The sequence below is a fragment of the Manis pentadactyla genome, chromosome 9, assembly GCF_030020395.1.
Source record: "Manis pentadactyla isolate mManPen7 chromosome 9, mManPen7.hap1, whole genome shotgun sequence".
Classification (NCBI taxonomy): domain Eukaryota; kingdom Metazoa; phylum Chordata; class Mammalia; order Pholidota; family Manidae; genus Manis; species Manis pentadactyla.
The window spans coordinates 13,648,881-13,675,132 of NC_080027.1; the positions used below are offsets into that span (position 1 = coordinate 13,648,881).

Below are 26,252 nucleotides of genomic sequence, written 5' to 3' on the forward strand. Positions count from 1 at the left end.
CTTCACATGCCCACAGTGGTCCTCAGCCCCTTAGGGACCTCTGGGAGTCAATGTGACTCAGACTGTCTAGGCTTAGAGAGCTTCCTCAGTGGCCATTGAATTCACCCTCCTCTTAGAGAGGAGGAAATGGAAGGTTCAGAGGCTAGCTGGCTTGCCTGAGTTCACAAAGCCAGCCTGGAGGCAGAACTGGAAGCCTGGTCAGATCCTAGGCCACATCTCCAGGCATATGGCTGCTAGTCTCCCTGCTCCCAGAAGGGGGCGATGTGTCACAGAGAATCCAAAGTGGCAGCAGCCCAGGGGTGGTCTGGGCTCGCCTTGTGGTGCAATGAGCCCATGGCCAGGACGTCAGGACTGACTTTTGTCTTGCTGAAGCTCTGCCATGAGCCGGCTAAAACTTCTAGGAAGTTAGATATGATGTGGCCAGGCAGTGATGTGTGGGATCAGGTATCCCTTGGGGAAACTTCCTGGTGTCACCCAGAGTCCCCAGGCCAAGCCCTAGTGGGAAGGGAGCTAGGTTTAGAAGCCCCAGGAAAGAACCCAGAGTTGGGAGGGGATGGGAGAAGCCTGAAGGAGTTCTGGGAATGGGGGACTTTGAAAGGGAGGGAGCGGGGGTGGAGGGGACGGGGCTGCACATCTATGAAAGGCCCTGATTACAGCCGGAACTGGAATCAGATGTGTGGGAGACAGCGTGGAGTAGGCTCCTCCAGCTGCTCCCCCTGCACCCCCCAGGCATCTGGGCTTCTCTGGGAGGGGAGCAGACAGATGGTAGAGTGAAGGAAGAAAGAAGAGGTAGGGGTGGGATATGCAGGTCCCTGGATCTCTGTAGGGAAACTGGAGTCTGGGATGGGACACCACAGGCCCGGAGGACCTGACAGCAGGATGCTATTGGCCTGGCAAGGAAATGGAGACTAGGATGCCTAGGTCTGACCTCATTCCCTTTGCAGGGGAGCTGTACATTGGCGGTCTGAGCAAGAATATGTTCAGCAATTTGCCCAAGCTTGTGGCCTCCCGGGACGGCTTTCAGGGCTGCCTGGCCTCAGTGGACCTCAACGGGCGCCTCCCAGACCTCATCGCTGACGCCCTGCACCGCATCGGGCAGGTGGAGAGGGGCTGTGATGGTGAGTGTAGTGTGGAGGAGTTTGGTGTGACCCTGCAGGCTGTAGAGGGCCAGCAAAGTATAGCCCTTTATCTCAGGCCTCACAGGAGCCTGCCCTACAGGTCTGGAGCAGGGGTACAGGGGGTGAAGGGTCACTTGTCCTCCCTGTTGCCTCCCACCCTGGTCACAGTTCAAGGCCAAGCCTAGCAGCACTTGAGCCCCTCATCCTCACCCCACCTCCCTTGTCAGTATTTGGCCCTTTCAGCCTGGCAGAAATGAGAGCCTGGCCCTATAGCTTCCGCACCTCCTGGGGAGGGAGGGGGCTTGGCTGAGTGGGGGGTGTTCCTTCCTCCTGCCTCTCCCAGGCCCCAGCACCACCTGCACCGAAGAGTCCTGCGCCAACCAGGGCGTCTGCTTGCAGCAGTGGGATGGCTTCACCTGTGACTGCACCATGACTTCCTATGGAGGCCCTGTCTGCAACGACCGTGAGTGCCTGGGAGGGCTGCGGGCTCCGGGGGAGGTCTGGGCCCTTTCCCAGCCAGAGGGCCACTGGGGAGGAGGGCAGGGTTCTGAGGGCTGTGCAGCTGCTTCCTTCTCATTCCTTCTTATCATGAGAGCCCGAGGGGAGCTTCTGACTACTGCTGCCTCTTGGAGTCTTTTCTCTTGGGCCTGTGTAGGGTTGCTGCTGCCCGAATCTCTGGGGCCATCTGTTGACGGATGGCCTCTCCTCTTCATTCTGAGATGGTTGGACGCTGCTCCCTTCACCCATAACCAAAGGCGGCATCCTCTGTTGCTCTCCCTGTGGGAGTCTGGTGATGGTCTTACATGTAGCTCACACATGCACAGGACTGCACGGGGCAGGGGCTGTGTCCACCTGCAACCCCTCTTCTCTGGTGCCCGCCAAAGCATGTGGAAGCCTGGTGTTTTGGCCCAGAGTAGGCCACCACCCAGAGGGCAGGCTCTGGAGGTTCCTGGGATGCCAGGCCTTTTGGACAGCTGGCTCCCCTAGACACTGGCCAAACAGTTCCCTCTTTTCCTCCCAAGAATCCCAGCTGCAGGTTGTCCCTTGGAGCCACAAGGACACTCCCTAGTGTCCTGGTCTGGTTTTCCTCCTCCCTGGCTGGGCATCTGCCTGCCAAACTGCATGCTATGTGAAGCCCCTCCCCAGAAAGGGCAGCTTCAGCAGCAGTTTCCAGTTCCTCGGGTTTGGGGGCCAGCAGCTGTTAAAGCCTGACAGTGGGAGGGCAGTAGGAGCAGGAGTAGGGGAGAGGCCCCCTCCTACCCAAGGGGGCTGTGGAGTGCCCCCTGAAGGTCTGCTTCGGGCGACGGCTAGGGAGAAGAGTACAGCCCCCTCAGGCGGCGCTTGAATGTCCTCTCTGGGGAGCCCTGCTTGGAGACCAAGGGTGGTCACACACACACATGCACACACACGCTGGGGGGACAGGGCTTCTCCATTTTACAGACGTGGAAACAGGCCTGGAGGGCTCAGTGGCCTTCCAGAGGAGTTAGTAGTAGAGAGAGGCTAGGAACCGGGCTCAGTGCCTTTGTCTCTGTGCCGGCCTGTGGAGCCTTAGTCCCTGGGGCATGAGTCCTGAGTTTCTTATGGGATAAACCTACTACTGGTTCCAGGGTTTGGGCTCTTGGGCTGGCCTTGGTTTTTCCTTCCCCTTTGGAAGAAAGTCTAGCCCATCTTCCTCCACACTTTCAAAGGCATGGCCTGCCCTTGAGTACTTCCACACCCTCACCTTGGCTCCAGGATTTTCCTCATCTGCCCGCTGCCACCTGTACCTTCCAAAGCCCCCAGGTGATGGCCAGCTCAGGGGCACGTGAGCCCTCACTGCCGGGGCATAAAAACGACCAGGCCGGCTCTCTCCCTCTCCCACCTACCCAGCTGTGCAGATCTGGAGACGGTGGTAGCTTTGCTGCGTAAGAGTAACAATCCCACTGACTGTTCAGTGTTCAGCAGCTTAGAACTTGTTCCTCAGTGAATGCAGTGGGATGGAGACAAACCGTCCTACTGAACTGATGAGGAAACTGAGGCCTCCTTGCCCTAAGTCACAGGGTGCAGTGGGAGAGCACACCTAGAACCAGGTACTCCTGACTCTGTTTCCCGCTGCTGCCCATTCAGCCTGGGGGAAGTGGTGGTGCCCGTGGTGGGCACTCTTGTTCAGGGTGCAGGGGTGAGGATCCAGAAGCACTGCCCATCCTCCTACTCCACTCCCATGCAGAGGAGCCTTCTGGAAGCGGTAACAGAGATGGATGGGGGTTTAGGGGGTCATACCACTTTTTAGCAAGGGTGGGGAGAGAGGTGGAGCAACTTTTTCAGGTTCCAGACAGGTAGGAGGCAGTGAGAGGTGGGGCTGGGGTGCTGGGCACATCTGGGGAAGTGTCACCATCCCTGAGCACTGGTCTGTGTGTCTGGTGCCAGAGCCTGAGCAGAGCCATGGAGGTAAAGACGAGGCGGATGCAGCCTGGGGTGGCAGGGCTCCACTGCCGGTCCTGTCTGCGCTTGAAGGGCAGCACAGGAATCTGGGGGCGGGGCTCTGCCTGAGCTTCCCAGGCCACAACTCCCTCTTCTCTTGGGGTTGTGCCTCCTCCCAGTTCTCCATGCTTGGCTGTTTCGTGGTCATGCTGTCTCTATACGGCTGGTTTTCCTGGGGCCCCACTCATGCGCGAGTTCAAGCAGGAATCTGGCTGAAAGGCCTGTTCAGTTTGCTCTGCCCCTGAGTGTGAAGGCCCTAAGGGCACCACTGGCACCAAAGGGCCCTGCACCTGAAGAGAGGGAAGAGGGTGGGAGTGGCCGAGGGTGTCCTCAGGGAGTTGGGATGGGATCTGGAGCTGTCTGGTGGGGTGGAGGCTGAGGTGAGGAGAGGTCAGGCCTTCAGGACAGCCTTTCCCAACTTGTGTCCTCGGTTTCTCCATCTATGACATGAGGACTCCACCTTGGGGGGCTGCTGGTGAGGGGACCTCTGTGTCCCTTTAAGGCTCAGGAATCTGCTCTGGGAAGGCAGGAGAGAGATCAGAGGGAGAGAACCCATCTCTGGAATGGGAGAGGAAAGTGGGGGAGAAAATGCAATAGAAACTATGAAATGAAAGAGGGAGGGAAGATAAAGGGAGGGACACCTCGCGACATGCAGCTGAAACCCCAGGGCTGAGGTTTTGGGGCTCAGGTGCTTGCATGGGTCTACTTGCTGTTATGTCATTCAGGGCCTGTCTCTGGTCCCTCCCAGGCAGTCAGTTCTTCACCATCCCTGCCCCGTCTCTGTTTCTCATCTCTACTTGCTCTGTTCATTTCTGCAGCCTCTATTGATCTCTTGCAGGCCTCTCCCTCTCTTCTTTTTCACCCTCTGTCTCCCACCTCGTTCCCCAGTGTCACCCCATCCAACTCTTTCCACTTCCCACTCACTGGTATTGATTGGCCTTAAGGCGGTTTTCCTTCCTCTCCTCTGGCTGCCACCGGCTCCTCCCTCCTTCCCTCTGGGGCCATACATTTTCTGCCTGCCCAGAACTGTTGTCAGTCTCTATTGCAGAGCCAGGGGCACACGAATGGGACGGAGAGGGCAGGGGGATAAGGCTTCAGGGGGTCCATCCCTGCTTCCCCGCCTGCAGTCTCTCCTCCCTTTGGGGCCACACACCACCTCAAAGCCTCCTCTTGGGTGCCTGAGGACTGCTCTCTTCACTTCTGAAGGGCTGGGGACCCCTGGGCTGTCCCGAGTCCTGACTGCATCCTACAGCGGGGTGCAACATGTGTGGGGCTCATGGTGACAGCTTTTGCTCCAAAACTGAATTCAGGGTCAGTCAGCAGAAGTCAGCCCTCTCTTGCCCCGCTTCTCCCTCCCTTGCTCATTTGCCCTCCCCCTTCCTCCTGCCCCTTCCTCACCACCTCTCCTCCTGGGGACTACACTGCTTCTTTGGCTCCTTCCAGGTGCTGCCTCCACCTCCTTCTCCCCTTGGTCTCGCCTCCCACACCTGCTTCCCCAGCCCTAGCAGAGCATTAGCTTACCCACTGCAGGTTGAGGTGGGGGCAGAGGTGGCGTCCAGATGTGCATCCTCCCTGCACTTCCTCTGGAGCGATGACACGTGCTTCCGAGGGGTCCCCAAAAGTCTGGGGGAAGATCCCAGTGGAGGAGCACCTAGAAGAAGAAGTGGCTTCCTCAACTGGACATAAGTGGCCCAGGAAGGATTATGTCCCAAAGCACTCAGTGGACAAGTGTCCTGGAAACCTCTGTGGAGGGAGAGGCTGAGGCTGGTGGGGGTGCAGGGGGAGTGTAGAGGAAGGAGTGGAGGAGTCCAGGAGGGTGTGCAGGGGTTGGGGAACAACACCCTTTTGGGGAGGTGGGGACTAGTGTGTATATGTGTGGTCTTGAGTACCTTGAAGGCTCTGGGCTATGTGTGCATTATGGGTGACCCTGTGTTTGGAGGGTGAGCTGAAGGAGGTGTCTGTGTGTGCTGGCTGTTCAGTGCCTGTGACCAAACATGTATGTGTGTGTGTCTGTGTGCCTGTGTGTGCCTGTATGTTCTTGGCTAAATGTGACTTCATGTGCCAGTGTCTGAGCACATGTATGCATTTGTCTGAGGTGATGTGTGCGTGCTCGCATACTGGTGCCTGTGTGGACACGTGGTGTCTCCATACCCAAGTCCCTCCACATCCCGGTGCGCACGTGTGTTCCGAGGGGTGCGTGCAGAGGTGGCGGCGGCCGCATCCCTGAGCTCCGGACCAGCAGGCACAATAGGGGTTCATCCAGGTGCAGGGGCAGGGGAGTGCAGGAAGAGAGCGGCCTTTCTTGCTGGCCTCGGTCCTGTTCAATTATTCATCAGAGCCCCTTCTCCGGAGGGGGCGGGAGGCGAGCGCGCTCCCGGGCGTGGGGGAGGGACGGGCGCGCGCGGAGGAGACGGGCGCGCCGGGCGGGCTGGCCAGGAGCCGCGCGGCGGAGCTGCCCAGCGCCGCCCGCCGATCGGGAGCCGCTCGTGTCCCTCCGCCCTCCCCCCGCTCCGCCGTCCCCCCTGCCCTCCCCCCTCCTCTCCCCGCCGGCTCGCTCAGCCTCTGCAGCAACACTCCGCTGCCTCCATCTCTCCGCTGGAATCTCGCAGGCTCGCGCCTCTCCTTTGCTCAGCCCGTTCCCTCCTCTCCTCCCCCCTCCCCCCGCTCCCCCCTCACCCGGATTTGCTTCCCTCCCCCTTCTCCCGCCGCCTCCCCCCGGCCGCTCCCTCCTCTCCCCAGGCCTCCGTCGGGTGGTAGCGGCTCGGCCGGCCGCGGTCTCCGTCCGCCCCCCGCCGCTCTCCTCCAGGCCGCCTCCCCGGCTCGGTTTTTCCGCAGGCTCTCCCCCGCTCGCCTCTCCTCCCCCCGGCGCCATGCCCCCTCCCCCGGGCGCTCCCCCGGGGTTCTGACGGCTCTCGGCGCCGCTCCGACCCTCCGGGACGCGCGGAGACCCGTAGCTTCTCGACATGGACCCAGGCGTCCTGGACCTTGGCGTTGTCGCTCCGCGGACCCCGGAGCCCCCGGCGGAATCCAGTTGATTTCGTTGCCCCGGACCGAGGCTCGGGCTCCGGTTTCCTGCTCTCCACCCAACCCTCCCGGGGCTCGGAGCCGGAGGGGCCTCGCGGGGCCCTGCAGCGCCGCGTCCTCGCGCCCGGCCATGGGGCTGTGAGGCGTCTGCGCCCGGGCCGAGATGCCCCCCGGGGGGAGCGGGCCGGGGGGGGGCCCGCGCCCCCCCCCAGCCCCGGCCGGGCGGCCGCTGCTGCCGCCGCTGCTGCTGCTGCTGCTGCTGCTGGGGGCGGCCGAGGGGGCGCGGGTGTCCTCCAGCCTCAGCACCACCCACCACGTCCACCACTTCCACAGCAAGCACGGCACTGTGCCCATCGCCATCAACCGCATGCCCTTCCTCACCCGCGGCGGGCACGGTAAGTGGGCGACCGCCGCGCTGCGCCCCCACCGCCCGCGCCTCCCGCGTGTGCGGCCCGGGCCCAGCCCCTCGCCCGCCGGCTCGGGCTCCCTCGTTCCGGCCCCACCCTCTCCTCTCCCCCACCCTCTCTGTCATCACCACCCTTCCCTGGCCTCACCTTCTGCTTCTCCCGGCCTGTTTGCTCCCCTTCCTGTTTCCGCTGTCCGTCACCTCCCTATCTGTCCTTTCATGCTTTCTGCCCAGCTCTCCCGTCCCCAGTTTCTGTCCCTCCCGCCTGCTCCATCTCTGCCTCGTACCGTTTCTCCAGCTGGCTTACCTCCCTGCTGCCTCATCCCACCTCCCCTCCGCTGGGGCTGCGTCTCTGCACCCCATTATCTTCCTGTCTTTGTCCCCCTACCTCCCCTCCGTGCCACTGGTCATTTCTTGTCTCTGACAGTCCCATCTCTTCTGCGTTCACCTCTTCGTGTCTGTCTCTAAACCCCATCTCTCCAGCAACCTTCCCTTCCTGTCCCTTTCTGTCCTTCCATCACCTCCTAAACGATCGGTTCCCTCCCTGGCCCACCATTCTCCCAGCCCAGTTCCCTTCATCTCCACCTCTCCTTCCCACACCCCTTCATCTCTGTCCTGCCTCTGCCTGTGAACCTCAGCCTCTCTCATCTCCGTAGCCCTATTGCTTGGAATTTAAGTTCCGCTGTCCCAGTGCCCCTTTCACCTCCCATTCCTGTCTCCTGTCACCTCCTGGGTTAGTACGCCGTCACTCTCCACTGACCATTACTTCTTATCACAGTCCCTCATAACCATCTATCTCAACCTTCTTCACCTTTCCTCTCAGACCCCATCACCTCTGTTTCCAACCTCTGTCACTTCTCATTGCTGCCCTTCATCACCTCCCATCTCAGTCCCCTCATTGCATGGTGGCTTGGACGCTTAAAAGTCTAGCCATCCTTTCCCAACTCTGTACCTGCCGCCTTCCATCTCTGTCCTCATATTCTATGGCTTCATCACTCCCTGTCACTGTACCATGACTTCCGATCCCTCATAGTGCCAGGTGTGCCCCTTTACATTCCACTTAATTTCCATTTCAATCCCTCCTGTCACCTTCCATTCCAGAGACCCCATCATTTCCCATTTAGTCCGCTCCTCACTTCTCTTCTGTACTCCACATCACCTCCCATCTCTGTACCTTGCCATCACTTTCCAAAGGTCGTCCCCATTACCTCCATTTCTCTCTCATGTGCCTTTCTCTCCTCTCATATGGTGCCACTCATCACATCCCATCTTTGGCCCCCATCTCAGCCCTCCATCACCTCCCATTTCTGTACCTCCGTTACTTCACATCCTTGCACTTCATTTCTTATACCTGCCCTCCCATCTCTATACCCCCATCACCTCCCATCTTGGTTCTCTGCCATCTCCAAGCTACCATCACCTTTTATCTTGAGTCCCATCATCTCTCATCGCCTGTCTTCACTAGTTCACACTCTGTACCCTTGTTGCCTCCAACTTCTGTGCTCTCCATTTTTGTCCCTCTATCACCTCTCATTTTTTACTCCTTTTCTGTGCCTCGCTCATCTTCCATGTCTGAATCTTCATCACTCCCTCTCTGTGCCCCACACGGCCCACCATGGCTGCATTCTTCTCTGCCTGCCCGTCGTTCTGCATCTGCCCATCCTTGCTGCCTAGTCTTTGCCCCCTGCACCATTTCTGACCATTCCACCCCTCTCTCCTGCTTTTCTTCCTCCCTTTTCTCCGACTTCATCCTCAGCCCATTTTTCATGCCTCTGCTCTCTCTCCCTCCCGCTGCCAGGGGTGGCCTGCCAACCCCCCTCTTCATGCTCCCCTCTCTTTTCCCCGCAGGGTGTCCCTCACCTCCCCTCTGCCCCAGCTGTGGTCCTCTCCAGGCAGGCTCTCCAGGCTCGCTCCATCTCCACTCTCCCACCCCAGACCTTGCTCCTGGTCTCAGCCTCCTTTTTCTCCCCAGGAACTCTCTCGCCCTCTTTGTCTCCCTCCCTCCTCTTCACTGTCCCCTTTGGCTCCTTTGTGGCCCAGTGTTGCTCCCAAGGGGCCCAGATTAAGACATGATATTTCTGGGCAATGAGGAGAGGCATGAAGGGGTGAGATAGGAAAGGGGAGCCAGGGATACTAGGGAGAGTGTTGTGGGGGGCAGAGCAGAGGAGGTGAAAAAGGAAGGGAGAGGTGAGAGGAGCTGAGCAGACTGGCAGGAGGGGCTGGGAGCTGGAGGGTCAGGGGAAGTCTCAGTGAAGGGGCTGAGTCGGGATAAAAGAGCTGGGCAAGAGGGAGAGAAAATGGAGGAGAGAGCACGGTGGGCAACTATGCAATACTGGCGTTGGGATTGCCTCAGAGATGGCCACCTCCTTGCTGTGCAGAGGAGAAAACGGCCCCAAGAGGGCCAATGGCTGCCAGTGCCACATGGAAGCAGAGGAAAAGCTGGAGGGAGCTGGAGGGCAGTGACGGAGGAAGGTAGGAGACTGAGTGGAGGAGCAGGTGGAGGGTCAGGCAGGTGAGAGGGAGAAGAGGGCCAAAGGTCAGGTATAGAAGAGTAGGGAGGGGGCCACCTGTCAGAGCAGAACCCCACCTTTGCCCACCTTAGCCATATGGGAGGCAAAAGGACAGGCTTCTCTTGGGACCCCCATGTGGCTGGCTAGAGGAAGAGGCCAGCTTGGGAGACTTCTAGGCAGGGGAGACCCTTCTTCTGTCCCTGCCTCCCTAGCGTCTTCCAGTGTGAGGGAGCCTCTTTTTCCTGCCCTTGCTTCTCCACTTCCCTTCTCTGGGGTTCTCCCTGCGTTTCTCCTTGCCTTCCTTCCCTTCTTCTCCTCACTCTTTCCTCCTTTACCCTTCCATCCCCAACTCCTCCTGTTACATAACATCCCCACCCACCTGCCAGACACCATTGACACTCCTGCACCTGATGTCGGTCTGGGCATCAAGGACCAGGACATCTGGGTTCTAAAAATGGCCTGAGGGGGTGAAACTCTCCTGGCCCTTGACCCTGATTCTGGTTTCAGAGTCTTTGAGGAGCCTTTCAGCCTCAGACCTTTGTTTCTGAAACCCTCTGAAGCCTGGAATGGAGGGGTCAGTCTCAGCTTGGTTCTGTGTCAGTAGCTTCTAGGGGTTCTGGGTTCACCACTCCAGCTTCTAAAGGAGGCTGGCATTTATTTTGATTCTGGGTATGGGTGTGTTAACTTGGATATCTGACTGGATGGTTTGAAGCCATGAGGGGGCATAAGATACTGTTCTGGGATTCTAGCTTGAGAGAGAGCTGATCCCAGGGTTCTGGATCGCTGGGGGTCCCCTTGGGTTGTGAGGGTCCGTATACAAAGAGTGGGTATGGGCCATGGGCACCTAGGACGTGGCTCTTCTGTATTGTGCAGGACATTTACCCTCTCATTATTCTAGGTCTATCAGAAGGTTTTGTCATGGTTTCTGATGCTACAAGGAGACAGGCAGGGGGTCCGCACATGTAGTTTTAACCACAAGGGCCTCCTGCATGGGTGTTTTTTCACATGGGACGGTAGTGTTGTGTCTGGGTTAGCGAACCATTATTAATGGTTAGTTGTTTTTTTCTAGAGTGCAGGTGTGTGGGAACTTTATGGAAGATTCTTGATCATTTAGTGTTTTACTGGATCAGTAAATTTCTAGGTCTAGGAGGCACCCAGGGGACTATGTTGGGTGTAGGCAGAAGGTGCCAGGTCCCTGGGCCTGTGGGATCTTGTTTCCCTTGCCTCTCTTGCCTCGGGCTTCAGGAGTGGGTCCCTCCCCCGATGTTACGCACAATGCAGTTCACTAGCATTTACTGAAGGGGGGGCACCGGGGGAGGGGGGAATAAAAACAATGGGTATGGGCCATCTTAGGGGCAACATTCTGGGCTTAGGCTTAGGCCCCTCTCCTCTGCGGAGCCCCTTCCAGAACCTTGCAGAGGTTCTAGATGAGGTGTGGTGTCCTGGGCTCCGTGTCTCTGTACCTTTCCTGGGAGAGTCCAGTGGCCAGGGTAGAGGACAGCTTGCCTGGTGAGACGCAGGAGGCACCTCTGGAGTTCGCGCCCGCCGGGGAGGGCTGGGAGCGGCCGGCGGAGCCCCGCCCCTGCCCGCCCTCCACCCCAAACCGAGCCCTCGGCGCCCCCGGGCGGGAGCGCTGCGCTGGGGAGAGAAATGTCTCCCCAGGGTAATGACTGCCGCCCCAGTCCAATAAACCACTCATCCTTCACCTCTTCGGCCCAAGAAGTGTCTCTCCACCCGATCCCCCCACAGTGTAATAAACGCCCTTAGGCTTTAACAGGCCCGCCCCGCGTAATAAACCGGCTGCAGTGTGAGAACAGCGGGGTAATAAATCCCCGGGGAGGCCTGGCTGAGCCGGCCGGGGCCGGGGCCGGGGCCTGGGCAGGCGGCGGGCGGCTCGTGCGCCCAGGCTTGGGGGCGGGGAGGTGCGCGTCCGTCCTGCCCTCGCGCTGCCCGCCCCGCTGGTCTTTGTGCGCTTAGCGCCATGTTCCCTGGCTGCCTCGTGTCTCCCGTGGGGTCTGCCTTACCTCTCGGGGTCTTTGTGTGCAGCTGGGTGCGTCGCCGCCTGCGTACGGGTTGGGGTCTGCGTTACTCGGAACGTGTGGGCTTGGGGCGCCCGCACCACCTCCGGACCCTCCCGCCGCACTGCTCTGTGGGGCATCACGCCCTCCTGCTTCTCGGGCCCCCTCGGGGCACAGGCAGGGTTCCCTCCGGGATGGTGTGCTGTCTGCGTTCGTGGGGTGGGAAAGGGAGAAGAAAGGGCCCCTTTTCTCCTAGACCTGGGATATTTGGGAGCGGGCTCAGGGAGATGGGGTTTCCCTGGCTGCTCTGAGGGAGTAGAAAGCCCAGTAAGCCTCTCTCCTCGTCTGACTGGGAGGCCCTGGAGCACGTGGGGGGGCGGGTGAAGAGGCAGCAGCCTCTGGTCGGGCAGGCAGGCAGGAGGCTGTGTGGAGGAAGGTCATCATCTCAGCTCCCCTGGCCCTCCCAACTCCCCAAATTTGGAAGTGCAGCCTGTAGTGAGTGGAGGGGGAAGGGAGGACCCTGGGTATTATGGTTGCCATGGAAACAGCCGGTTTTCCAGAGTGCTGCAGTGTTTGGGAGTGGAGAGACTGTTAGTGGCTGAGGCCTACTGGGCTCCTGGCCTCCAGGCCCTTCCCTTTTTGGGCAGGTGAGAACCTGGGGCGTGGTTGCAGCGTACTGTGCACTCTGCTCCCAGTCAACTTCCCACCCCAGTCTTGGGGCCTTGTCCTGAGGGTTCAAACCCTCACCAAGGGGTCTCCAGGCCCCCAGGTAGAAAGGATACCTGGGTCTGGAGGGGGCAGAGCCAAGCTCTGTGTGTCTGCTGGGGATGCTTTGCCAGTGACATGCTGTGGCACGTTGTCAGTTATTAGACATCAGGGTGGCTCTTGCCTGCCTGCCCTGCCCCCGGGGGATCATCTCTTCTCCCTGGCCCTGCCTGGGAAGATGGTGGGCATTGAAGACAAGTGCTTTGGGCAGCAGCTCCAGCTCCGCCCAGCCCCACCCCTACTGGCCTCACTACCTCAGAACAGCCTTCCCCTCTCTCCTCAGCCCCTCCCTGGGCCCCCAGATGGTGCCTCCCACCAGGCCCTCAGGCCCCTCTCCATTAGGGGCCTAAGAACTTCCGGGGATAGAGACCCCTTATCCCTGGTTGCCTGAACTATAATGGGGCTCCTAGTCCCCGAGGTGAAACTCCCAAGGTGCTTGAGGGGACCAGCTTCAGTGTTAGCAGCTGGGCTGCGGTGTTGGTCGAGCAGGTTTGCTCCCTGGAAGTGCCTGGAGTCCTCCCTGAGTCAGGCCTTCTGGGCTCCCAGCAACCTGCCCACAGGACTTTCCATCCCACCTAGAACTTGCGCATCCCCAAGGCCCCACTTCTCTTCCAGCCTACTCCAGGCTTTTGTCTTTAGGCCCCATCTGCCTCTCACTTTCTCTCTGGATACCTCCCCTGAACCCCTCTTGCCCCAAGAAATGCTTTGAGGGGAGTCGTTACACTAATTATTTAATTAAGCATTTTATGAATCTCATCTCCATTTATGTTCTAAAGAATGCAAGATTGTTCTCTTCCCTTCTCTGAAGGCCCCAGAGTACTACTAGTCCTCTGGGCCTTCTAGACAAGGCTCCCTTCCTAGAAACTGGGTGACCAGCCCTCCACCCCCACCCTAGCCATCAGTCTGGTCCCACCCGTCCAGCCCCAGGGAGCCTGGGCAGCCACAGAAGGGAGCATAGCGACTAATGGGGTTTATTTTGAGGCTGGGATTGTTAGGGACCTCACACCTGCCCCCCAGCGGATGGAGACGAGGAGCGGGGAGAGAGGGTGGGGTGGGGGAGGGCAGGGAGAGGAAGCCTTCATCTCTGGCTCCCACTCTGCAACTTTCTCTCACCTACACCGGGCTCTGTCCCTTTCTGTCCATCTGTCTCTGCCTCCTTCCTCTTCTAGCCATCAATCTTTATTCCTCCCCCTACCCCCCATGTCTGGCCCTTTTCCTGGTAGGGCTCCAGGATGTACTGTTTTGGGGCCCAGGTAGCCCCCTAATTGAAAGTGGAAGCAGGGAGTCCTTGGCAGACTGGGACCAGGATTTCCAGGGCCTGCGGAGGGGGCGGGGCAGGCACCGAGGGGTGCCAGTCAGTGAGCTGGGAGTCAGAGCTGGACCCAGCTTCTGCCCCTCCTCTCATTATTTCCTGGGGCCACTTTCACCTTGGCGCCTGCTCTGCTTTGGCCCCACAGAAGCGCACCTTGAATCTGTCACTTCTGCCAGCCCTGGGAGAAGTGGAGCTGCTCAGGCCCAGGCCCCCTGGGCCCTGCCGGCCCAGCACTCTTCCTGGTCACCTTGCAGCCTCTCTCTGGGCTCTCTGTGTTGCTCTGTTACCTCTCTGTTTTGCTGTAATTAAAACTAGAATTCTTGATGAGGCAGCTACATCTGTCTGTGCGCGTGCAAAGGCTCTCACCCGGGTACCGCCTGCCAACTGTTCTTAGGACTGCAGAGCCTGGTGGCTGCTGTGGGTATCACAGCTGAAGCTCTGTGTGCTAAATCTGGTGTCCCAATGCTCTGGTCTGTCACTGAGGGCCTGCTGATCCTCACTCTCCTGATATCATATCTCCCTCTCTCCCTTTCTCTCTCTGCAGCCGGGACCACATACATCTTTGGGAAGGGGGGAGCGCTCATCACCTACACGTGGCCCCCCAATGACCGGCCCAGCACGAGGATGGACCGCCTGGCTGTGGGCTTCAGCACGCACCAGCGGAGCGCTGTGCTGGTGCGGGTGGACAGCGCCTCCGGCCTCGGGGACTACCTGCAGCTGCACATCGTAAGGACCCAGGGCCCTGGCCCCTGACCCCCACAACCTTCCGACTGCAAATCCACTCAGTCCCCTCATTGCTAGGATCAGCACCTCAAATCTTTCCCTCATGTGGAGTCCTCAGAACTTCTGTTTGTGATTCCTGGGGCTTCTTCTAACTAGTTCTGCTTCTGAGACCCATTCCCTTCCTGGTTATTCACAGCGGCTCCCAGAGCCACTCTGGCTGATTTGAAGCTCCCAGCTCCCCACTCCCTGAGACCATCTGTGTCTTCTGTGCCTCTGAAAGCTGGGGGCCTCCTTGAGGCTCCTAGGCCATTCTCCTGTAGAGTACAGAAACGCCCCCACACTGACTCTCCTGGGCTGCTGCCTGCTTGCTCCTAGATCACCTAGGGCGGTCGGCTGTGACCTGCACCCGGTCCTGCGGACCTCCTTGCCCACAGCTGCCCAGCACTGCTTCTTCACTTTGCATTTAGATCCTGCCCTGCCTCGCCCTCTGTTGCCATGACCTTTGCCCCCCTGCCTCCCCTTCCCCTCTCTGGCCTGCTTATTCATCTCTTACCTCTTGGCCCAGCCGCACATCCCCATCCTGACCTCAGGTCCAGCCTAGCTTTGCCTTTCTCTGCCCAACTTGCACCCCCTCCAACCTCTGCTCCTTCCCAGGGCCTCCCTGGGGGCTTCCCACCTCTCCTCACAGTGTTCATCCTAACGCTAGTCTTCAGACAATTCCTTTTCTTCTCCGTCCTCTTCCCATCTCTGGTCCCACATCCTTCTCTGTGGCCTCTGGCCTTGCTCCATTTCATTTTAGCTCTTAGCCTCTCCCTGTCTCATCCCCATGGTCTTAACCCCTGGACCTCCGACCTCAGTCTCCATTTCTACCTACACAGCCTCTGACAGCTACCTTCCTTTGCTGCCTGTATCTCATATGCTGACCTTGGCCAGGACCCCTGAGCTGGGAGGGTTGAGCAGGCTGACAGGGCTCTGTGTGCACTGGAAAGGTCTGGTGGGGGACCCGGGCTTTAAGGGGAGTGAGGAAGCCAGCGAAGAAGGCTTTGAGCTACTGGCCACTCCCTACACAACAGCTTTTCAGGGTCCCATGGCTGCACACCCCTCCCCCAGCACCAGGGAGCCAGGAAGCAGGTGTGAGGAGAGATGTCCTGGGGACTACGTGGGGCTAGAGAGGAAGTGGCAGCTGACAGGCGCTGGGCAGGGGCAGCCAGGCAGGGTGTGTGTAGGAAAGGGACGTGCGGCAGCCTGGGGAGCAGGTCTGGGAGTCCCCTGCCCATGTGATGGAGACAGACAGTGTCTCCACCCAAATGTGAGAGACAGTGTGGTTACGGACACTGCGCATGACACTGTGTGACAGGGTGGTACTGGGTACATGTTGACTGTGTCAGGAGTGACAGTGGGACTGTGGGAGACACTCTCGTGGCCTTGGATTGGCTGTGTCACTCTGTATTTGTATTTTGCTGTTGTTCTGGTCTCCTGACCTGGCGCATTTTCGTGTTCTTCTCTGTGAGTGAGGGCTGCTGTTCTCTCTCCCCACAGTCATGAGAGGCTATATGGCTTTGGAGTTGATGGCCTGGGTGTGAGTCCCAACTTTCTTGCTCTGTCCTTGCGCAGTCACCTCATTTCTCTGAGCCTCAGTTTCCTCATCTGTGTAGTGGTGTGATAAAAGGACAGAGGATGCTGTGAGGTTTGAATGAGAGCATGTGTGTAAAGCACTTTTACAACACTGCCCAGCCCTAGGAAGTACTCAGGTCAGCGAAAATGCCTGTCACCTGTGGTCATCCACCTGGATGCGCCGAACTGTGCGTATCCTGTGTCTGCCTCTTTGACAGCTTCTGTGTGTCTCAGTGTCTGTAGGTTTAGGAGACAGGGCTCCTCAGTGCTGAGGAGAAAGGGTTCGGGGAATCAGGGCAGATGGAGGAGGAATCTACTTTTCCTTCTGAGCGGTTTCCCACAGGCCTCTCCTGGTGCAGGGTTATCGGGGTACAGGGCCTGGTGCCTGGTCTGCAGAGGGCAAAGAGGAGGGGAGACCTGGCCCTTGGATGGGGAGCCTGGTAAGGGTGAGGGCACTGGAGGAAGTGTGAGGGCCATGAGAGAGGCCAGCTCTGAGGGAAGAGCTGGGCGCCAGACGGGCTGAAGCCCCTTGGGGGCAGCACCCAAGACCCCTTCTCCCCTGGTGACACATCAGCTCCCACCACAGCGTCATTAGCAGCTTTCAGAGAGTGGGGAGGCGGCTGCAAAATAAGAGAAAAGCAATTTGACGTTTCTAATAAAGCGTCGCTCCACTTTGCCAAATTAATTTTGACTCCCATAATTATTTGCTGTAGGAGCGACCGCGTTCTCCCCGCCGCCGCCTAATGAGGTAATTGGGGAATTAGGAATTAATGACTTTAACAGAAGTGACAACTGACTTCACATCGGGAGCAGCTCTAGGGAGCTGCCTCTTCCCTGGAGTGCATGGCTGTGAGTTTGGCTGCCTCCTAGGAAACCCAGGTGTCCTGCCTTCCAGCTGCCCTGTCGGCCCTCTGCTGGCAGGCCCCCAGGCCACACCTGCTTCTCCACAGCCACAGCCACTGGCTGAGCCTGGTGGGGAGAAACCCTCAGAGGCGTCCAAGGGGCTGACGCTATTCTGGGAGACGTTCTTACTAACAATAGCACTGAGGAGCATTGCCTGTTCCCCTCACGTGCGTGGGGAGCAGATGATCCCCTGTCTCCATGGGAGTTTGGCGGTGTGTGGGTGGTGGATGGGTGGGGCTTGCTGGTACTGTTAGGCAAGGCCAGCCTCAGTTTCCCTGCTTTACCGCCTCTGAGGAGAGATGCTGCATCCTTGTATGACGGTGTGTGTGTGTCTCTCCTAGATTCTAGGAAGGGGAGAACTAGGCTCACAATGGAAGGGGTAGGGTGTGGCTCTCCAAGCGAGCCATAGCTATACACCCTGCCCCCCAGCTTTCTCTGCAAAATCCCCATCCCTGCTCCCAGTGCCGTGAAGCCTCTGGGCTCTGTTGGATGCAGGAGGTGGCAGCTGAATGGTCTCCCCATCCCCAGGCCAGACTGGGACAGCCTTTCCGGAAGACCCCAGGCTGTTCTGTGATGATTTGGGCCCTTGTGACTGTGTGTGACTCACGGGGCCCCAGTGAGTCTGCGCGATGTCTGTCCTGTGTGGGAAGAAGGGTGTGGGGACTCAGGAGGCTGGGTTCAGGGGTGCTGCTGGGGAAGGGCAGGGGAATGGAGTAGGAGCTCAGGTTTAGAGCCTAGTGGGCCTTCTGCTGGCTTTTTTTAGATATCTGGTCTTGAAGGTCAGTTGGCCTCAGTAGCCTCTCAAATCACTCCCCACCCTCAGCAGTTTGAGTCAGTGTCTCCTGGACTAGTGTGGCAAGGGGGAGAGGGCATTGGCTTTGGAGTCAGGCCAACTGTGGTTCAGATCTTGGGGTTTTTTTCCTTATGAACTGTGAGATTTTGAGATGTTACTTAATCCCCCTGAGCCTCAGTTTTCTCCTCAATAAAATGGGGCTACTATAAGCTTCCACAGAGGGTTGCTGTGGGGACGAAGAGGGCATGTATATACAGAACCCACAGAGGGCCTGGCACATTTTAGGTGTTCTCTCCTTCTCACTCTGGCCCGATAGACCGAACTCTTCCTGGGCTGGATCCTGGGTGGCCTCAGTAGGGTTCCCCGTGCAGGTCCTCTCCAGAGCCTGCGACCTGGGTCCCAGAGGTTGCTCAGACCGACTCTTTGCTCCCCTTCTCCAGGCTTTAGTTCCTGTCTTTCCTCTTCCTGTCCCTCCCCAGCTCCAAGCCCCATCCTCAACCCTTACCTGCCCGTGTTTGCCTTTCCTTAGGAAGACTGACATGGTTTGTCTCCCCATCTCTTTCCGTACCTGTCACCTCCTGAAACACACTGTCCGGACTCCTACCTCTACCCCCGTGGCTGTAGGCGGGCCACCCCCACACGCAGGCCGGATCTGCTTGGGGCCTCGTGGGCTGCCAGGAGAGGCATGCTGATACCTCGGTGCCAGAGCCCCAGGGACTTGCTCAGAGCTGAGCAGTGCAGAGGAAGGGAGGCTTGAGTGGAGGTGGTGGAGCTGGGGGAGGCCAGACCTTCCTCAGGCTGGGGCTGGCTTCCATGGGTTTCCGTGTTGGTTGTGCCTTCGGGAAGCCTCCGCCCTTTAAGCACCTGCTGGTCCCCAGCTTGGTCCTGGTCTTCCTGTCTGGGGCCTGGGCTCAATGGTCCTTGCTCAGAGTAGGTGCTCTGTAAACATTTGAATATTCTGAACAAACCAAAAAACAAGAGGCAGGGATGGTTAGTGGAAGTGCTCCAGGTCCAGGTTCTGCACCCAGCAGTGGCTTCCTCAACCTCCCTGAACCTCCAGTTACTTCCTAATTTGCATATAGTGGAGGAGCAAGCCTGCCCACCTATGTAAGCAGGTGAGAGAGTCCAGGAAAGACAAGACTGGGAGAGAGACGTTGTGAAGCTGTGATGAGCCAGGGAGCTAGGCTGGTAGCAATTATAGGTGGAGTTCTAGAAGGAGCGAATGGCTTCTCCCTCCCAGCCACTGACTGCTGCCTCCCTGTCCTCAGGACCAGGGCACTGTGGGGGTGATCTTTAACGTGGGCACAGACGACATTACCATCGACGAGCCCAACGCCATCGTGAGTGACGGCAAATACCATGTGGTGCGCTTTACTCGAAGCGGCGGCAATGCCACCCTGCAGGTGGACAGCTGGCCGGTCAACGAGCGGTACCCAGCAGGTAGGCAGCGCCGCCGCGCTGTGGAGGCGCAACGGGAGGGTCGGGGGCAGGGCTGGCAGGGCCGCCTCTGACTGGGGCGCTGCCTGCACCAGGGGCGGGGCTAAGCCAGAGTCTACGACTGTGGGCGGGGTGGGGCTGCGGAAAGGCGTGGCTTGGGGAGGTACCAGCTCGGGGGCGTGGTTAAAGAAAGCCGGGTATTTTCTGGGCGGGGCTAAATCGCGTAGTTGGAGTGCCTTAGCTAGCAGGGAGAACGTGACAGAATTGAGTGGGGAGAGTTGCAAGGCTAGGGTCTCGTTCGGGGGTTGGGGGAAGGGCAGAGGAGGAGAGGTGGAGGTTGGGAGAGCTTGACGCGATTGAGGAAAGAATGAGTTCAGACTTGAGGGACAGGTGGAAATGGGGAGGCAGATGCAGAGACCAAGGAGAGATCTGGAAGTAACCCACAACATACCTTGGCAAGGAGGCGGGTTGTTCTCAACGACAGACAAAGAGCAAGTCAAAGATCCATATTAGGAGGTGTAGATAGAGGAAGAGAAGTATCCACGGAGACCCAGAGAGAACCCCAGTGTCTCAGGGCATAAGGGACATGGTGAAAGGGAGATTAAGAGATACAATTGACAACAAGAATGAAAAATAGGGTCAAGTGCATCCAGCAAACCTTCATTGACAACCCACTAGGTATGAAATCCTTTCTCAGGCCCTGGAGACACAGCAGTGAGCAGGGAACAGCCCCTGTTTGCAGGGAGCTTACAGTCCTGGAAGGGGGTAGCACAGGAATGCAGACAGACCCACTGCAACAGTGTGACAGCTGTGGTGGCTGAGGACAAACCAAGGTTTGAGGAACACAGGGGAGGGATGGGCATGAGGACATGTAAAAAATGAGGAGGCAGAGACTCTGCAAGATACCAAGAGAGGCAGAGAAAGAGCCTCAGAGAGAGAGGAAGCCAGAGGAGGACGGAGAGAGATTAAAATAGTTACTGAGACATAAGCAAAGATGGAGGCAGCTCGCAAGGGATGCTGAGAGATATATGGAGATGCTGTTGCACAGACCCAGCCAACAAGAGAAGAGGTGGACAGAACCTCTGGAGGGAGAGGAAATAGAGCTCCAAAGTGGGAGATAAAGAAGCAGGGAAAACAGAGCCACTGCAGGGAGGACCGCAGAAACAGAGATGTGGAGATATAATAGGCTGAGCGATGATGCAGAATCATACACATGGGGGCTGACTGAGAAGCAGAGAGCATCTGTGGACTCAGCCCCTCTCTTAGCCAGAAGTGACAGCCAAGGAGCTGCCCCACACTGATGGAGAGGGGCGTGGGCAGGACAGTGAAATGTGCAGGTGTACACACCCTCATAAGCCCACTTATGCTGGAAAAAAGTTGCCCATGTAGGCTCACAGCTCACTATAATGTGGGCTTGTACCCAAACATTCTCAGGCAGCCCCTGAAGATGAAGAGAACTATATTACCCCCTAATAAATAGAGGCTGGTGAATACACAGCCAGCCCCAGACACATGGATGATTGCAAATATTCACGTGATCAGGCCGACATAGGCAAAAAGGCTCTGTGGTGGGATGCCGACCTACTCCAAGGCCCTGGGCATGTGTAGAGTCACTCAGGCACACAAATGCTCCTATGCTAAGTCTCTTATGTGCATAGACATTGACAGGCCAGGCTGTGTGGGTGTAATTGCTCTGTGGGCATCAGACTTCTCTCTCAGCCACACACACACAAGGGCAGCCTTTGTAGCAGTGAAGACATCAGCCTACACTGGACAGGGCTGGACTGGGAGGGCATGAAGGCCTCACCATATCAAGCCATGACTTGGGTCCAGAGCTTCTCCCCTTGGAACCCAGCAGGCCAGAGGCCATGTTGGATAAGTCTCACCTGCCCTCCTTTGCTCAGTACCCCTGGCGGAGGATGGGTAAGACTGCTGGGTGTCCTTCCACCCTTGACGTGGAGTAACCTGAGGGCCTGGTGGCTGCATGTGTGCACTAAGAGGGCAGATGTTCTACACAAGCTGAGTGTCATCCTGAGCAACACCTCAGGTTAGCAATGTGCGTGGGAGCTCAGAGACGTAGCTCATAGACTCAGAGTCGGCAGGGCCTGACTTCTAATCCTGGGTCTCCTACCAACAAGCTATGTGGACTTGGCCAAGTCATCCAGCCTCTCTGAGCCTCAGTTTCCACCTCTGAAAGGTGGGGCTAATGCCTGCCCAGAGCAATACTATAAGCACTCCATTAGATAACTAAGGGAAGCACTAAGATGGCGTGGCATTGAGGTCTTCAACAGTCAAAGCCTTTGTTAGGACTTCATGTTCTCCAATGAGACAGATGTACATTCTTCCCTTCCTCTCAGGACGCGCACATGCACAGATACACACACACAAATGCACAAACACACACACAAGTATCCCAGTGCAGGTAGGCCCCCGAATGCCTCCTGCCCTCCTGCCTCTCTGCCTCTGCACATGTGCCCTCCCTCCCCCTTCCCTGCCTGACTCCCCTCTGGTCATTCACCTTCCCTCCAGTGTCTTCTTTGGCCCTTCCCACCACCATCTGCTGGGTGGGATGCCCTGTGCTGTATCTCACAGAACAGAATACTGCTGGTCATTTGTCAGTCTATGCCCCTTGGCTGGGGCTTCACATGGGCAAAGGTGAGGCCTTCATTTTTGTATCTCCAATTCCCAGTACCAGGAACAGGGCAGGCAATCAAGAAATGTTTGCTGCATGACTGAATGAATGAATGAACCCTTTTTAATTTAATCACCAGTGGCCTGAATCTGCAGAGATGGCGAGGTCTCACTGCCTCATAAGTACCTGGGGAGGCACCGTGCATGCGCACAGGAACACAGGGTGTGCTCAGGCTCTGGAGGGGTACGCAGGCAGGCCCAGGCCCGGGCCCAGGCCTCACTGGGCAGGTGAATGCTGTACAATGGGAGATGAGAGGGAAAGCCCCTGCCAGTGTGTACACTATTGAACAGTGTATAAGCGGTTTTAATGGGAATAGTGGCCAGATTCCCAAAGGTGAGCATTTCCATTTCCACTGGATTGTCGCCCCAGCCCATGGACATCGGGAGCACACGGAACTCCTAGTCACATGACATATCCCTTTCCACAGACACACCCATACAGACAGGGACTCACATGTCCTCTCTCCCTCCCTGCCTTCAGGGCCTGGAGAATGATGAGTGGAGAGAGGAACAGGTGGGTATCCAGATGGGCAGCAGAAGACTGAGGAGAGGGGTAGGGGTTAGGAACTGGGCAGGGAGGAGCCTGAGGGAGAAAAGCTTATGAGAGAGGGGAGAATGGGGCTGGTTTCCCAGGGCAGAAAGGAGAGGGCCCTGAGCAGAGAGGAGTCTGAGGGTCCTGGCCTAGAGCTGAGGCGGAGAAGTGATCAAGGTGCAGCCAGGCAGAGGAGGAGTGAGTGGCCTGAATGGCAGAACCCTGCGGAGGAAGTTGGGGAGGAAGAGGGGGAGATGGCTCCCAGACAGGGTGGAGGGAGGGAAGGGACAGGTGGGGCTGCTGGGTGCTGATGCAGCTGCCCCCGCAGACCCCCTGCTGTGACGGCAGCTGTAATGTGCCAGGTAGACAGCGGTGACCAGGGCGAGAAGGCCAGAGGGCCTGCAGTGAGAGCAGAGGTGGGCTGAGGCTGAGGGAGGGATGCGGGTGGAGGCTGGTGGTAGGTGTGGGGTGAGAGATGGGGGGGAGCCGGGAGATGAGCAGGAAGGGAGTGGCCGCTGAGTTGGCTTGGAGAAATAGTTTAACCTATGACGTTAAGTGCTTTAAGTGCGTGTGCCGGGTCACCCCCCTAAATGCCGCATAAACCCCCGCTTAACCCGCCCCTCCCACTTCTAAACTGCCCTCTAAACTCAGTAACCAGCTGGGCCACTGAGGCCTCCCACCCCCCAACTTAAACCTGCTAAATGACCCCACCCACTGCCCCACTTTGGGATGGGGAGGGAAGCTGGGGCACAACAGCTCGAGCGCAGATAAACTCACTTAATTTCTGACTTTTGACCTTCCAGCTGCCTCCTTTTCTTCCGGCCCCCTTTCCGTTTCTTCCTGTCCCCTCTCTTTTTCTTTGGGTTGCCCCTGCCCCCAGGGTGGGGCTGGCTCTGGATGGGAGCCTAGGGAGGTGGCCGGGAGGGCGAGGGACCCAGCACTTCTTCTCCCGCCTCGGGTGGGCCTCCCCCCACCCGCCGTTGGATGTTGCTGCTTACCCTGAGTCTCCTGAGAATGCGTAATTACTTTTCTAACTCCTTTGGACTTCGCTGCCTGAGAAACCTACTGTCTTTCTAAACTTTTCCAAGGAAACTTTGATAACGAGCGCCTGGCGATTGCTAGACAGAGAATTCCCTACCGGCTTGGTCGAGTAGTAGATGAGTGGCTGCTCGACAAAGGTAATTAACCAGAATTAATTAATTAATTAATTAATTAACTTTAAAAACACTATCTTAAAGGTGCAGAGCTCTCTCTTTCCCCACCTATGCCTTCCCCATCGCCCCACCCCTTAGTGAAGCGATGATTGTCTGGCCAGGACACCCCTGTCCTCTCTGCAGTGAAAGATCTGTGTCTTTAGAGTGGTGGTTTGGGGCAGGGGCACTGTTTTTCCAACAGAGACAGAGTCCCCGTTCTCTTTCTAAATGTGGGATGGGACTGGGATAATCCATGGGATTCCTGAACCACTCTGTAAAGCAGGCCAGATGCAGGCTGGGAGGCAGCTTGGGAGGTGCCCTCTACCAAAGGTCAGCTCCAAGGGTTTGTGAAGGCTAGTTGAAGGCTACAGTAGGCGGAGAAGTGACCCTAGGACCCAAAGGAGTGGTTGAAGGCTTTACCAGGCTCATCTGAGGAGTGGGGGCCTCAGGTCCTACTTGGAAGATCCCCCCCAAGAGTGGCTGTGGGGCTGCTGTCTGTGGAGTAGGCCAGAGGCCTCTGAGAAGTAGCGGAGCTCTGGGGAGATTGGCAGGTAGGGGCAGAGGTGGCTGTCCCACAGGGATTTCCGTGCCCATGAGCTGAGGACAGAACAGGCTGCATGTGGGGAGGTGCTGCTGGGTGTGAGGGAGAAGGCCACTTGTCACCAAGGGAAGCTGGGGCCAAGGGCAAAGCCATCCCCTTCCCTTTGGAGAGGGGGCGAGCTCTGTACCTCTAAGGCTAAACTCTAGGGGGGAAGTAGAACTGTTAAACCTCCACCTAACCAGCTGATAACTGTGCTTTTAAATGTCCACTGGGGCCTTCCCCACTAAAACCCCCAAATGTCACTTCCAGCCCCCCACACAGCCAGAGGGGACTAAACATGCTGATAACCAGATGTGATAAATCCATAACAGGACAAAAAGTTAAAGGGACTGTAACAGACATTGCTAAAACCTACAGCCCCCAGCCTCACTGGGGTGCTCTCTCCAGCAGGGTGAACTTTAACCCTTTGAGGAGTTCGTGGTGGGGGGCCACAGGGGCCATGTTTGCTAACCTACATAATTACTCTCCATTATCCACCTCCCTCTTCCGGAATCAGGTCAAGGGAGCAGCTTGGGCTGAGGCTGGGACAACTTGTGACCCCAAGGGTAGTTGGAGCCGGACAGGCCCTGGGGGAGGGGTGGGGTGTGTGGTCCAGCGGAGGGCCGAGCTCAGCCTGGTGATTTGAGTCCCAGCTCTCCTTCACTAGCTGGATGGTTGCACCCTCTCTCTAGGCCTCTGTTTCCTCTTCTAGAGAGTGAAGGATTGGGCTAAATACTCAGGTATTTCCCAGAGTGTGGAAGGAGGAACTCACTTGTTGCCTGGCCTAGGGCACGACTTCTCTTTGTGAGCCTCAGTGCCTTCCTCAGGGAGACAGGGACAGCAAAGCCTGCTCAGCCTTCCTCACAAGGGGTGCTGGAGGAAGAGATGAAATCAGGAGCAGGAAAGTATTTGAGAACAAGATCTGGGCCTTCTTGGAGGGGTTAGTTTACTGTCAGCATCTGGTGTGTGGTAGGTGCTCAATAAACATTTATTGAACGAATCAATCTTCCAGTTCCAAAACGTGTCCTGTGAAGCATGAGTCCAGTGAGATGCTTCACAAGAAAGAGATTGGTGGTAAAATGAGCTTTGGGAAATGCTGAATCCTGTTTCTTCCTCTTGGATGTTGTTTTAATAAAGGCTCTGATAAGTTCTACAGGAAAGAAACCTGTTGTTTACTTGTGATATGTTTGCTTCCCAAACTCCTTTGACCACCGTGAACCTTCTCCCCTTTGTTTTTCTCCCCTTTGAACTTTCTCCCCTTTGTTTTCTTATGCCTGGGAGTAAACTCCTGGCACGGTGGCCCTCCGGGCCTCTGGGTCTAGAGTTTTGGATGCCACCCACTAGTCTTCAGCTTCTGTGGGTTCTGGCTTCCCCACTGGGGAGATGGTGATGTTGCTCCAGTACTGAGTGAGTTGCTGGGCAGTGAGAAGGTGCTAGAGGTGGAGGACAGGCTAAGCAGAGGGGACAAGCAAACATACCTGTGGCTGGCCATTGGCGAGAGGCCAGACAGATGTTTGGGTATCCCTGAGGCCTTGGTGTTCCGGGAAACTCATGCTTCCAAACGGGGTGTGGGTTTCACAAGTTGGACCGTCCTCAGCCCAGGTTTTGGGGGCAGGGCTTACAGGCACCTAACTCTAACCAGATCTTTAACGAGGCACTAACCAGAGGCTAACAAGGGCTAAGCCAGGTCTTAAACACCCCGGCGCCAGCAGCTGAAGGTCTGGGGGAACAGGGGGCGATGTAGTATTTCCTCTGCCCACCTCCCCACAAAACTAAGCAACACCAAAACCAAAGTTAAATCTAAACTTAAACATAATAAATCTTTTCTAAAAACCAAACCAAAGCAACAAACTCAGAGGGTTAAACGGACCCCCAGATCCACTAAAACCGAACAGAACCGCGAAAGCCCACCCAGGTGGGGACTCTGAGGTTGTTAGTGCCGAGTGAGGAGTGAGACTGGAGCTGGAGCGGTTTTATTGGCTGTCATGAGTGAAGCAAGGTCCCTTTAACATTTTTTATCTCTGTGCTTGCACATCCCGGCTGGGAGGAAGGCCTCTGCTCTCAGGGCCTGCTCCTGGCAGTGGCTGGGCCTTGGAGGGGAGGAGGAGAGAGGTCGGAGGCCTGGGCGTTGGCTCGGGGTGGGGGGCAGAGTGGGGCCTGTGCGGCTGCACCC

The 26,252-nt window shown here is 57.5% G+C and overlaps 1 protein-coding gene across 31 annotated transcripts in view; it reads left to right on the forward strand.

The window, feature by feature from the left end:
* NRXN2 (neurexin 2) overlaps positions 1-26,252 on the forward strand; it is a 102,712-nt gene that overhangs the window by 61,933 nt on the left and 14,527 nt on the right. For 19 of the 31 annotated variants that reach the window (XM_036927317.2, XM_036927423.2, XM_036927432.2 and 16 more), the window contains 5 exons: positions 945-1,118; positions 1,462-1,581; positions 14,158-14,339; positions 18,915-19,086; positions 23,395-23,484. In XM_036927317.2, the coding sequence (XP_036783212.2) occupies positions 945-1,118; positions 1,462-1,581; positions 14,158-14,339; positions 18,915-19,086; positions 23,395-23,484 (738 nt within the window). Of the gene's footprint in view, positions 1-944; positions 1,119-1,461; positions 1,582-6,331; positions 6,998-14,157; positions 14,340-18,914; positions 19,087-23,394; positions 23,485-26,252 lie in introns of those variants that run through there. The other 12 variants (XM_036927461.2, XM_036927468.2, XM_036927527.2 and 9 more) reach the window with 5 other exon arrangements.